At 43.3% G+C, this 12,858-nt stretch overlaps 1 protein-coding gene across 1 annotated transcript in view; it reads right to left on the bottom strand.

The window, feature by feature from the left end:
* Positions 1-238: 238 nt before the first annotated feature.
* THEMIS2 (thymocyte selection associated family member 2) overlaps positions 239-12,858 on the bottom strand; it is a 226,625-nt gene continuing 214,005 nt past the window's right edge. Inside the window, exon 6 of the mRNA XM_073666154.1 lies at positions 239-1,704. Coding sequence (XP_073522255.1) covers positions 1,619-1,704 — 86 coding nt within the window. The 3' untranslated portion in view covers positions 239-1,618. The remainder of the gene's footprint in view (positions 1,705-12,858) is intronic.

Raw genomic sequence — 12,858 nt, 5'->3', positions numbered from 1 at the left:
AGGGTTAGTAATTATTTTTCACAAAGCACAGTAAATGCATAATTATTGTTAATATGCAGACAATGTCCAACATAACTGATAACATCACTGAGTTATCATTAAGCTAATCTATGTGTATAATTTAATTTTTGCTTCTCTGCACTCTTTCCTTCTGTACAGTACTATGCCTAATCAATTTTGTCTTCTGCCATCTATATCAATAGAACTGCCTGTTTGGTTTTACAGCATTGTTAGCTGGTTTATAGCACAGCTCAACTCTCCTGCAATCTTGAACAATGGAGTTTGTAATTTCTAGGCAGTGTTAGATGCCTGCTGTAGATAGATCAGAGATGTTAAACTGCAAATGCTGTTCTGTTAATGCATATGACAGAGGATAATCTGCTGTCATATGCATCAACATATTAGCATTCGGAGTATCAGTGATCTCTTATCAACAGGCAACATATAGTTCTACTCTATTCATACCCCTGTAAATACAGTCCAAATCTGCAGTACATCACACATTTCAGCTGCTTCTATACACAGTCCCAGCCTGCAGAGTATAATTTCTTTCAGCCTCCTATACACAGACCCATTGTGCAGCATATTCCTGCTTTCAGCCTCACTAGACGCAGTCCTATCTTACAGTATATCTCTCCTCTCAGCACCTCTATGTACATGCCCATCCTGCAGTACTGTATATAACTTCTTTAAACCCCTTTGCTTCAGCCTCATTCTGCAGTATATCTATCCTTTTAACCCCTGTATACACAGGCCTATACTGCTTTGTCACAACTTTCAGCCCCATATACAGACCCATCCTGCAGTATATCACTCCTTTCAGCCCCTGTATATAGCCCCATCCTACATGTTATCACTCCTTTTAGTTTCCAGCACACAGTAACACTGTTACTTCGTGGTATGAGCTCTGCACTGTAAAGTGGGAGGCACCGCCCCTTTTCCATAATATCATATCTCACAAGTCCGAACACTGGCAGGACAAAAGCTGACAGAGACTGCACATACTGCACATGATCGACAAGGAGTAGTGGAACTACATTAGGACAGGAGAGGCATCCTTTGGGGGTGATGTGTGCAAAATAAGGCAGATTTAAAAATGTGTTATATTATAATAAAATAAATATGTGTACAAGATCACATTGTGATTTTGGGAATAATTCTGATTTTGGGAATAACCCTTTAACATTGTTTTCCCTTTCATTTAGAGCATGTTGCCCAAAAGACCCACCACTGCTGCTGTCTATCTTGTAAGCACTGAAAATGCCCAGAATTAGGAGCTATATTGTAAGATAAACAATGACATTTTGCAATGATTGTGCTTAATGGATAATTATATACTATATAAATTCTCACCAGAGTAGCAAAGGATATTCTAGCAAAAGCAACCTCAATTGGTACAAACTTTGGAAACAGTCATTTCCTAGATGGATCTATTTATTATAGTATTTATTTACAAGTAATTGATTTGACCTTATTTATTCTATCACCTTTTTATGCAATGATAACAACAGCTATGATGCAATGACAAGTTGAAATACAAGTCCTCTGTGGAAAGGGTTTGCCATTAGAATCATTTCTTCTGATTTCCCCAAAAGGATTTCCAATGAGACTTTGGGTATCATTGCCACTGATTCATTTTGGGCAATATGTTCAAATGACGCATTTGTTCATCTATTTGCTCGTATCCTTCATCAGAGTCCGTACCTGCACAGAAAATGTATTTTAAATCAAATAAATAAACAAAATAGAAAACATAATAAAAATAACTAGACTAGTTTATCAAAAAATGTATTTCATATATAGGAAGTAACCCTAACTTCTAATATTAAGGCATATGGCTCAGATATTTCATAATATCCACATCACTTCAAGCACTGATTGCTAATAGACTGTATCCCATCCCCTTGACAAGCACCATTGTAACAAGTTAATGATTTTCTCCAAGCAACCGGGGAGTATTTGCATTTGGTTGGATTCAGGTCCCAGAAATAGAATATGATTGTTGTAGTTAGGGGGAAAAGGGGGGGGGATGCTTCCACTCAAACCAGAAAATCAGTGTCTTTGGCTGTATGATGAGCCTAAGGGTGGGGTTCACACGGCCGTGGATTCACTCATGTGAGAAAATCGGGCCGATTATACTAATGTCCCTAGGATCAAACTCTCGCATGGGAGAATTGTATCACAGGTGCGGAGAAGATAGAGAATTTAATTTATTCATGTTCTCCATTCTGCGTTATTTCTGAGTCTGTGGATGTCAGACTGCACTTGGATGACATCCGAATGCAGTCCGATGTGTCATGCGCACCCATAGACTTGTATGGGTGAGCATGATCCGATCATAGAATTGACTTGCAAACGGCATGGATTTATATAGTGTGACCGAAAGAATGGTAAAAAATAAAAAATAAATATTATACTTACCTTCTGATGGCCCCTGGTGTCCTTGTCTTGGCTTGCCGGCAGCTCGCGGTAGACTAAAAGGACCTGCCATGACGTCATTTAGTCATGTGATGAGTCACGCGTCAGTGGTCAGTGACCCGTCACATGACTAAATGACGTCACCGCAGGTCCTTTTAGTCTACCGCGAGCTGCCGGCAAGCCAGGACAAGGACACCGGGGGCCATCAGACGATAAGTATAATGTATATTTTATTCTTTTTTTTATAGTCTCCTCTTCTCCAAATCCTGGTACCATCCGCACATTGAAACGCATGGAATCCGCATGTACAGATCCAGTGATGCAGATTCCATGTGTTTCAATGCAAGTCCATGGCGGCGAAAATGCCGCGCTTCCGCAAAATAATTGGTAGTGCTGCGTATTTTTCCACAATGATAATCCGCAGTGGAAATTTCCGCAGCATGTGCACAGCACATGCGGATTATCATTGGGGAACATGGCAGGCCTTCTACCAAGCGTTTTTTAAGCGTTTCTGCAGCGGAATTGCCTCTGCGGAAACGCTTAAAAAATGCATCGTGGCCACACAGCCTTACTCGCATGAATGCCACTGGGAGCTCGGCATAAGTAATAGCCAAGCTCCGGCTCTCCCAGCCAGGGGAGGTTCCTGCACCGCCCTGGCTGTTTAACCCTCTAAATGCTATTGATCACAGGATTTAGAAGGCTAGGAGAGGGAGGAGGCTTCCTTTTCCACCCAATTGACCCCCCTGCGACGTAATCATGGGGGCCTGATGGATGCCATGATAGCAGGAGATCAAATAAGGACCTCCTGATATGTCAGCTGTAGTGTCCTTTTAGACTATGCCAGGATCATGGTCTAAAAGGTGTTTTATCAGTGTAACAATGACCGCTATAATGCATTGCAGTACATGTGTATTGCAATGCATTATACCAGTGAACAAAGTAATAAAATTTAAAGTCCCATAGAGAGAATAAGTAAAAAAGTTGAAAAAAAATGACTGTCAAACTAGTTAAGCCCTTCAGTGAACACTGTAAAAAAATTAAATAAAAAATGTGGCAAAAAGCAAAGCCTTTTCATCATACCGCTGAACAAAAAATGGAATAAAATGTGACTGAAAAGTTAAATGTAAATAAAAATGGTATAGCTGAAAATGCCATCTTTTCCTACTAAAAAACAAGCCACCACACAGCTCCATCAGGGGAGAAATGAAAAGGCTATAGCTCTCAGAATATAGCTATGCAAAAACAATTCTTTCTTCTGTCAATTTTTTTTATTGTGTAAAAGCAGCAAAACACAAAATTTATATAAATGTGGTATCGCTATAATCATGCCGACTCGAAGAATAAAGCTGTCTTATCACTTTTACCACACGATAAATGGCATAAAAAACAAAACAAACAATTCCTGAATTTCTGGTTTTTGGTAATTCTCCACCCAAAAATCAGAATAGAAAGCGATCACAAAATATTATGTGCCTGTAAATGTACCAATAAAAAATGTCAGCTCATTCCATAAAATACAAGACCTCAAATGAGTCTGTCGGCATAAACATAGAAAAAATTATAGCTCTCAAAATATGGGGATACAAAAACTTTTTTTCAGTAAAAAAAAATAATTTTTTTGTGTGTGATAGTAGCAAAACTGATATAAATCTGGTAGCGCTGTAATCACACCGACCCGAAGAATAAAGCTACCTTATCACTTTTACTGCAGGAGAAACGGCGTAAAAGATAAATTAAACCAATCTGCTGTTGATTTGTTTATTCTGCCTCCCAAAGATTGCAGTAATGCTTAGCTCACATTTATGCTGCGCTCTATACTGAGTGCCCACATCGGGTTTTCGTGTAAATCTTTAAATTACATGATTCAAACGGACCCCTCGATTGAAGATTCCATATAATGAGGCTAATCAAGACATTTTGGACTCCATCTGGCCTACGATTCAGCAGTGTCTTTTTAATTTAATTTTACAATTCTGACCAGTGTCACTTTATGTGGTAATAACTCTGGAATGCTTCAACGGATCCCAGTAATTCTGAGATTGTTTTTTCGTGACATATTGTACTTCATAGTAAAATGGTAAAATGTGTTTGATATATCTTTGTTTAATTGTAAAAATATTGGAAATTTGGTAAAAATCTTGAAAATTTCACAATTTTCAAACTTTTAATTGTTATGCCCTTAAACCAGAGAGTTATGTCACAAAAATAGTTAATAAATAACATTTACCACATGTCTACTTTACATCTGCATCATTTTTTAAACATAATATTTTTTTGTAAAGAAGTTAGACATGTTAATTGTTTTTCCATCAAAAGTTACAAAACCATTTTTTTTAGGGACCACATCACATTTGAAGTGACTTTGGGGGTGTAGGGGAGGGGGGGGGGGGGCTACATGACAGAAAATACCCAAAAGTGTTAACATTTTAAAGACTTCACTCCTCACAGTCCTCAAAACCACGTTCAAGAAGTTTATTAACCCTTCAGGTGCTTCACAGAAATTAAAGCAATGTGGAAGAAAAAAAATAAACATTTTCCTTTTTTTCAAAAATATTTTAATTTAGCCCCAATTTTTTTTATTTTCACAAAGGTAACAGGAGGAAATGGATGCCAAAATTTGTTGTGTAATTCCACCGATACCCCATATGTTGGGGAAAACTACTGTTTGGGCACACGGTAGGGCTCGGAAGGGAAGGAGCACCATTTGACTTTTTGAACGCAAAATTGGCTGGAATTGAGAGTGGAGGCCATGTCGCATTTGGAGAGCCCCTGATGTGCCTAAACAGTGGAAGCCGCCACAAATGACACCATTTTGGAAACTAGACCCCTCAAGGAATTTATCTAGATGTGTGGTGCGCACCTTGAACCTCCAGGGGTTTCACAGAAGTTTATTATGTAGAGTCATGAAAATAACAAGTCACATTTTTCCAACAAAAATGTTGTTTTAGCCCCAAATTGTTTATTTTCACAAAGGCAGCAGGAGAAAATGGACCCCAAAATTTGTTGTGCATTTTCTCATTAGTACAATATCCCATATCTGGAGGAAAACTACTATTTATTAGGTGTACGGCAGGGCTTGGAAACGAAGCAGTGACGTTTTGGAACGCAGACTTTGATGGAATGATCTGCAGGCGTCATGTCGCATTTGGAAAGCCAGAGATGTGCCTAAACAGTGGAAACCCTCCACAAGTGTCCCCATTTTGGTACTTATCTAGACATATAGTGAGCACATTGAATCCATAGGTGCTTCACAAAATTGTACAACGTCAAACTGAAAATGAAAAATTTAATTTTTCCCACATAAATGTTTTTAGCCCCAATTTATTTCATTTTCACAAGGATTGTAGGTACCTCAAGTGGGGGGGTGGGGGGGGGGCTACAGATTTGGTGCATGGCAGGGCTCTGAAAGGAAGGAGTGATGTTTTGGAATGCAGAATTTGATGGAATGGTCTGCGGAACTCATGTCGCATTTGGAGATCCTCTTGATGTGCCTAAACAGTGGAAACCCCCCCACAGGTGACCCTATATTGGAATTGATCTAGTGTTTTCCTGGTATGTGAATTTTATATGGCTTTCATAAATTGTGTAGAGTGAATCAGGTTGGCATACATAAGTTGTGTAGAGTGCATCAGCTTTGCATATGTGAGTTGTGTAGAGTGCATTAGGTTGGCATATGTGAGTAGTATAGAGTACATCAGGTTGGCATATGCGAGTTGTATAGCATGCATCAGGTTGGTATACGTAAGTTGTGTAGAGTGCATCAGGTTGGCATATGTGAGTTGTGTCAGTTTGAAGCATTCTTTTATACACAGGCCAGGTTTGTCGGGGCAGATATCGCATCGATAAGTGCTGTATTTTCTTATCCCCCTTCTGTAACCCACTCGGCACCTTTTTTCTGACCTTCATTTCTTTGAGGTTTGAGGGACCTCACCTGGGAAATGTTGGCCTGGTATGATTCTGGCACCATCAGTTCCAGAAGTACTGGGGCATGTTCCTTCCTGACTTCCAGATATTAGGACCTTGATCACTACATCCTGGAACTGAAGGAGTTTAGCGGCCTGGCCTGCACATTGTGATAGCACGAAAGTATTATACATTGCCATTTGTATGATGTGCACTGCCGGCTTCTTGTACCACACCTTAGGTTTCCGCATGACACTGTAGGGCTGGAGGACTTGTTCAGAGAAATCAACTTCCCTCATATTTTTATTGTATCCCAGGACACAGTCTGGTTTGGAGACCTGTGTAGAGGTACCTCATGCAACGGTGGGAGTGCTGTCATGATGGTCAAGAAAAAGGCATCCCTCTTGTCCCTTGTACTTATCCAAAAGCATGTCGTTACATTGGGCTCTGCTCTCAGCCTTTCTGAACAGCTGCCCAATTAGTGTCCTAGGGAGATTTTTGCGCACGGCAAAGCAGCCCGCAGCAGCTCTGGCAGAGAGAGACTTGAAAAGTGGGATGCTGGTATAAACGTTATCTACGTAGAGGTGATAACCTTGATCCAGCAGTGGGTGCACCAAATTCCACACAATTTTCCCACTCACTCCCAGGACAGGGGGCATTCAAGGGGTTGAATCCAGGTGTCATTTCCTTCATAAACCCTAAATCTGTGTACCCTGAGGTACTTTTGCACAGCTTAGAGTTTAATTCCATACCTGGCCCTCTCACTCACTGGGTAGGTATTGTTGGAATTTGAATCTCCCCTTGAAATGTATTAGGCACTCATCCACACAGATGTCTCTTTGGGGAATGCACACCTCAGCAAACTTGTTGTTGTTTTTGCTGAAGTGATCAATGAACGACTGAACTTTGAAAAGTATGTCAAAGTTGGGTTCATTTCGGGGAGGACTCTGTGCCTTATTGTTTTAATGCAAAACTTTGTGGATGGCCTCAAAGCATTTATGGGTCATAGCCATACAAAACACTTGAGTCTTATATAAAACATCAGCACTCCAATATTGCCAAAGTTCTGGCTTCTTCACTATCCCCATGTGAAGAACAAGTCCTCAAAACTTCATCATTTCCACTGCATCTATGGGAGTCCAATTAGAAAATGATGAAGTGGGGTTTTGGGCCAAAAATTGCTGGGAGTACAAGAGGTTTATAAAATCATCAGAGAAAGACTTTGAAAAGGTCGATTTCTGTGAGGCTGGTAGTTTCAAATTGGATTCCTGATTGCGCCACAAAATCAGGAATCTGTGGCTCATTATTTTTGGGAGTTGAGGTCCATATGGGTGTCACCAACGGTGGGTGCTGGCTCATTTGCCCATCCTGGGGCATCTTGGTGGCAGTTTAGTATCACTTGAGGAAGTGGTGGAGGAGGAAAAATAAAGGAAGGTGGCATCCTCTCCCTCACTGTCAGTGTCGGAGGCAAGGAAGACATATGCCTCCTCGACTGAATATCGTGATTGGGACGAGTAGAACATTTTTTCACGTGTGTGGTGTGTGTGTGTGCAAAATAACCAAATTTTATTTGTGTGTGTGAGTGGTGTAAACTTTTTTTTATTTATAAGTGTGGCTCACCTGCAGGTTCAGTCGCCACAGAGGTACTGCATCCGTGGTGCCTCACTCTCTGGTAAGGAAAGGGTACAGCCTGGGACCCCAACACCTGCATCCCACACTACACTGCTCCAGGCGGGCTGGAAGGGCAAGATGCACTGTGTTCTGCTGAGCCCTGTCCCTGGCTGGAGAGGGGGGAACCAGAGTAAGGGGGAACCAAGTAGTGGGTGTGGGTGGAGGAAGCAGTTTAGGGGAGCATTTTGTTAGGAGTATAAAAAGGGGATCCATCTTAGGTAGTGAGGAGTAGTAGTAAGTGGAGGTCTGTGGCTAGTGAGAGGAGCAGGTGCTCTGCAGGAGCTCTGCTCCAGAGTGGGCCTAATGAATGAGGCCCAGCAGAGGAGAGAAGAGGAGGGGAGCAGAGGAGGAAGGCTCCGGCAACTGAAGGGGTCCCAGGGGTACGGAAGGAGCAGGAAGCCACCCGTATGCTCTAATCTGTCAAGTGTCAGAGGGACTAGGCCGCAAGAAGGGAACCGGTCCCTGGGCTAGTCGTGCCACTTCAAGTCTCGGCTAGGAAACCGGAGGCTTCTGACTTTTATGGTGCAGTTCCCACACTCGCATTCGAGTAGCCAAGAAAGGTAGCCATGTAGGATCAGGGAACTCTAGGTGATCCTGAAGGATCCGAGGACGCCATTTTGGGACTCAGTTTATGAGGCGCAGGGCAGGAGGGAGAGACCCAGCACGGAAAGTCGGCTGAGGATAGGAACATATAGAAAGGGGGTCCCGATTAGTATTCTCGAATTGCCGGAGGGACTTCTGAACCCCTGCTTGGTGAACGCAGCGTGACGCGGGAAGCGGTAACCTGTACAGTGTACCCGAGGAACCTAAAAAGAACTGTGAGTAAACTCGGATGACTGCACTCCACTGTCTCTGTCAGTTATTGCCGCTGCGCCATTATCCCTCTTTCACTACAGCGCCCTGCGCCCCTTCCATCAACCCTGCCCCGGGGGCCCGCTCCGCCTGTGGGGAGCAGAAACATCCCAGCTGCCATCCCATCACCCCCGGAGGTCTGCAGCAGCGCCGGTACTCATTACCGGGTACTACACGTGGCGTCACTAGACAAACTGTTAACATCACCCCCTTTTAAAGAGTGACCCCTGAGGACGAGCCCGGGAGCCGACTGCCGTGACATCCTACAAAGAAGGTAAAAGGCCCGGGTACCGAGTCCCCCATATCCCCCTGGACGAGTCATAAGAAAGGAAGAAAGATAAAAAAAGAATAGAAGAAAAGAATCTAGAAAGAAAAAGATAACAATAAAATAAAAATAATATAAAAATTTGGTAAAAATAAAAAACAAACTTACTAAACAGTCAGTAAAAAAATTTACTGAGCACCCACAACTATCTGACACTATCCCTGACTATATTGAGTAAAAAATACTGTAGTAGACTTTGATTACTACATTACATTTTTACTGTCCCTAATCTAGCCCTATCAACTAATCAAAATTATTTTTTTTATTTGATTCTTTTGTCACAAAAACAACAACCTAGAATCGGATGCTGATCAGTGATGTGTGTCACTGATCAGTGTTCAGCGGCTGTAGCACGCATCCAAGGATTTGGTGCAAAAAGGGGGAAAAAAATGGACAGGAAAAAAAAAAGTCCTTGCCAAAAGCGAGCACAGATGCTTATCAGTGATGTGCATCACTGATCAGTGGCTCAGTAGCTGCAGGATGTATGCACGGAGGTGGTGCGAAGGGGAGAAAAAATGGACATGGTAAAAGGTCCTGGTCAAAAGCGAGCACAGACGCTGATCAGTGATGTGTGTCAGCAGCTGCAGTACGCATGAAAAAAACTGCCAAAAAACGAGCAATCTAATACTGATAGGTGATCAAGTACTGATCAGCGTTTGGAGGCTGGGGAAGGGGTTAGGGAGAGGGGAAAGAAGGAAAAGGAGAGAGGGAGATTGGGGTGGTTTATGAAAAAGCAGGGGACAGGAACAAGTCAAGAACGGATCAGGAACGTCTTCTTTCAGCAACAACAGCAGCAATAGTGATGACACAGGCTTCAAACAGTCTTTGGCACCATAAGGCCCAGCCAGCAGATCTGCAGCAGAACAACACTGTGGCCGCTCTGCAACACCTCCAATCTGGAATGAGGCGATGCCGGGTGGTCACTGTGAGGTCAGACCGCATTTTTGCTCACTAATTGGTGGGATCGGACATCATCATGATGCTGTGGTTGCCTAGCACCAGCCTGAAACACTGAAATTGCTGTGATTGGCTGCTCAGAATTGCGGAGGTAGGTTGGCGAAGCACTCCGTGGCGAAAAGCACAGGTGCCCTGCTGTCAGAATCAGCAGGCAGCTTAATGTTACCACTGTGCCTCTGTTCACGGTGCCGCATTTTTGCCAGGACGTATCCATGCGTCCGAGATCGGGAAAACCTTCCCAACCATGACATATGGATACATCTAAGGTTGTGAAGGGGTTAAGTGTTCACAAAAGTGCGGTCACCCTCAGTTTTGTGTATGTCTAAAAAAGAAGGTCACTGCTGAACGGAAGCCATACAGAGTACAGAGAAACTCTGCTGCCTCAATATAGTGAATGGATCCCCCGGGTGTTTCATTTGAATCAAGTCATTTGGAGATTTAGATGGAACCACAATGTAATGGCTCAGCGCAGAGCACAAGATAAATATTATCCAAAATGTTATGTAAAATGTTCCAAATAAAAGTTTCAACTTAATCCACAAAAAGTCCCCACTCAGGTCCGTCATCTGTCAATGGAAATATAGGGGGCTTCCACATTACTGGTAGACTGGTAGCACAAAGGCTCTGGAAAAGTGCTATGGCTCCCCACCTTCCCCCCCAAATGAAAGCAATCCAGTGAATTCTGTGCTCCCAAATCCAAATGTCCCCCTTACTCCTGAGCCCCAGTGTGTCTAAGTCACATTTAGCATCCACATGTTTTGCATTTCTGTAGCGATGAGAGTTCGCCTGATTCACGGGTGCATATCTCCAGAAGCACGAGCTAGACAACGTATGGGTACTATAATGTACTGGGCACTACAATGGCAGATTTACAATTTTCACTCAACAACATGCATTGCTGCTGTTTGTTCAAAACACCCATGATGTCAAAATAGTCACTACACCTTTAGATAAATTTCCAGAGGGGTGTAATTTCCAAAATGGGGGTCACTTGTTTGGCATTTCTATTGTTCTGCTACTTAGGGCTTCTATAAATGGAGTCCTCAAATTATTCTATGAAAATTTGTTCTCCAAGAGTCAAATAGCGCTCCATCTCTTCCGAGTCTTGCCATGTAGCTATGTAGTACTGTACAGTACTGCGCTCGGAGCTGTATCAGCAATTGAGCTACCAGCGTGAGAGTCAGGAAAAATTTTAGTTTCATCTGCAGACACTAGATGCCCGATTGAAAGCCCTGATGTCAGCTGTGCCAGCCCAAGTCGCAGTACCTATGGCTGTGTCTATTCAACCTGAAACTTGAACTTCTGGAGTGGAGCCTGTCCTGTCTGATCTGCCACGGTACTATGGGGATTCGAAGCAGTGCCATGGATTCCAAGAACAGTGCATGCGGCACAATGAAGTTTTAGGCAATTAGTTTTCTTCCAATCGGATCAGGTGGGATTCCCAATGTCCTACTTGGCAAAGGGAATCCTATGACCTTGAAACTGCAGGTCTTCCGGGTGACCTTCCAAAAGGTCTTCGATAAGCCTAGTCTTGTATCTTCTGTGACATCTTCCCTTCCCAGCTTCCAGGTGCAGACCAGACAGGTGAAATGTGTGAGTAAACCATCACTTCTGACTCTGTCCTTCCAAAGGCCACCCGTTCCCCAGGCTGTAGAGGCAGCTTACCCATACAGAATCCATGAAGGTCGACTGTGTTTGGCTTGTTGAGCAGAAGCCAGAACTCAGTCATGAGAAGGGATGGCGGAATCTCTGCCGTTGTGTGGAACATCCCAATGGCCTTTGTCTGGAGAAGTTTAAAAAACTCCAAAGCTTTGGGCCAGCAGGAGAGGCTGTCCTTGGTGGGAGTTTTCCCTCTCCACCGATGACTGTGACTGTATCCGTGGCAAGTGGAGGATTCGGTTCGGCAGGAAGGTTTGTACTGCAAGCCATGAAGAGTCGGTGTCAGATTCCCATCCGACAGCTCCAGAATCTGGTGATGGTGTTGTCAGGTGAAAGACTAGCCCTACTCAAAAACAGTCAAGTCAATTTCAAGCAACTAGAGCTCCAGATTGGAGCAGTGCATATGGAGAAGGAAGAAGGTAGGATTCAAATTCGGCACACCGACCAGGTAAAAATCCCAAAGTTTATTCAACCAATTTAAAAACAGGGAGGTTTAAAAACACCTGACGCGTTTCTGGCATGCTCACGTGCTGAACCTAGTTGTTTAGAAATTTCTGAAAACTTTCCGTGACTTGCCGTACCTACTTGAGAAGGTGCGCCGTATTAGTGTCCATTTCCACCATTCCTCTACTGCTTTTTCTGCTTTTACGGCGCTGCAAAAGCGGTTGAATTTGCCAAGTCACCGACTCATTTGCGACCTGCCAATACAGTGGAACTCCACCTATCATATGTTGGGGAGGATTAGTGAGCAACAGAGGGCAGTAGCTGAATACCAGCTTCAGCATGCCGGTCAGACTGAGAGTCAGCCACCGCACATAACAACTGTTGAGTGGGTGTGGATCGCTGACATTTGTGAGGTTCTTGAGAACTTTGAGTACTGCACCAACCTTGTGAGCGTTGATCAGGCTATTATCAGCGTAACCATGCTGCTGCTGTGTCTCTTGAAACAATCACTGCATAATCTCAAAGAGGAAGCTTTGAGTGCCCAGCATATTGGTATGGAGCCAGATTTCCCAATGGGTGATACTACCCAATATTCTGAGACAACACTGGGTGATGAGGAGGAAGATGAG

Source organism: Phyllobates terribilis, unplaced genomic scaffold (assembly GCF_046119375.1).
Source record: "Phyllobates terribilis strain yellow unplaced genomic scaffold, ASM4611937v1 Scaffold_2__4_contigs__length_985480577, whole genome shotgun sequence".
NCBI lineage: Eukaryota > Metazoa > Chordata > Amphibia > Anura > Dendrobatidae > Phyllobates > Phyllobates terribilis.
Note: the sequence above shows the minus strand (reverse complement) of the source record. Positions and strands in the feature narration are given on the sequence as shown.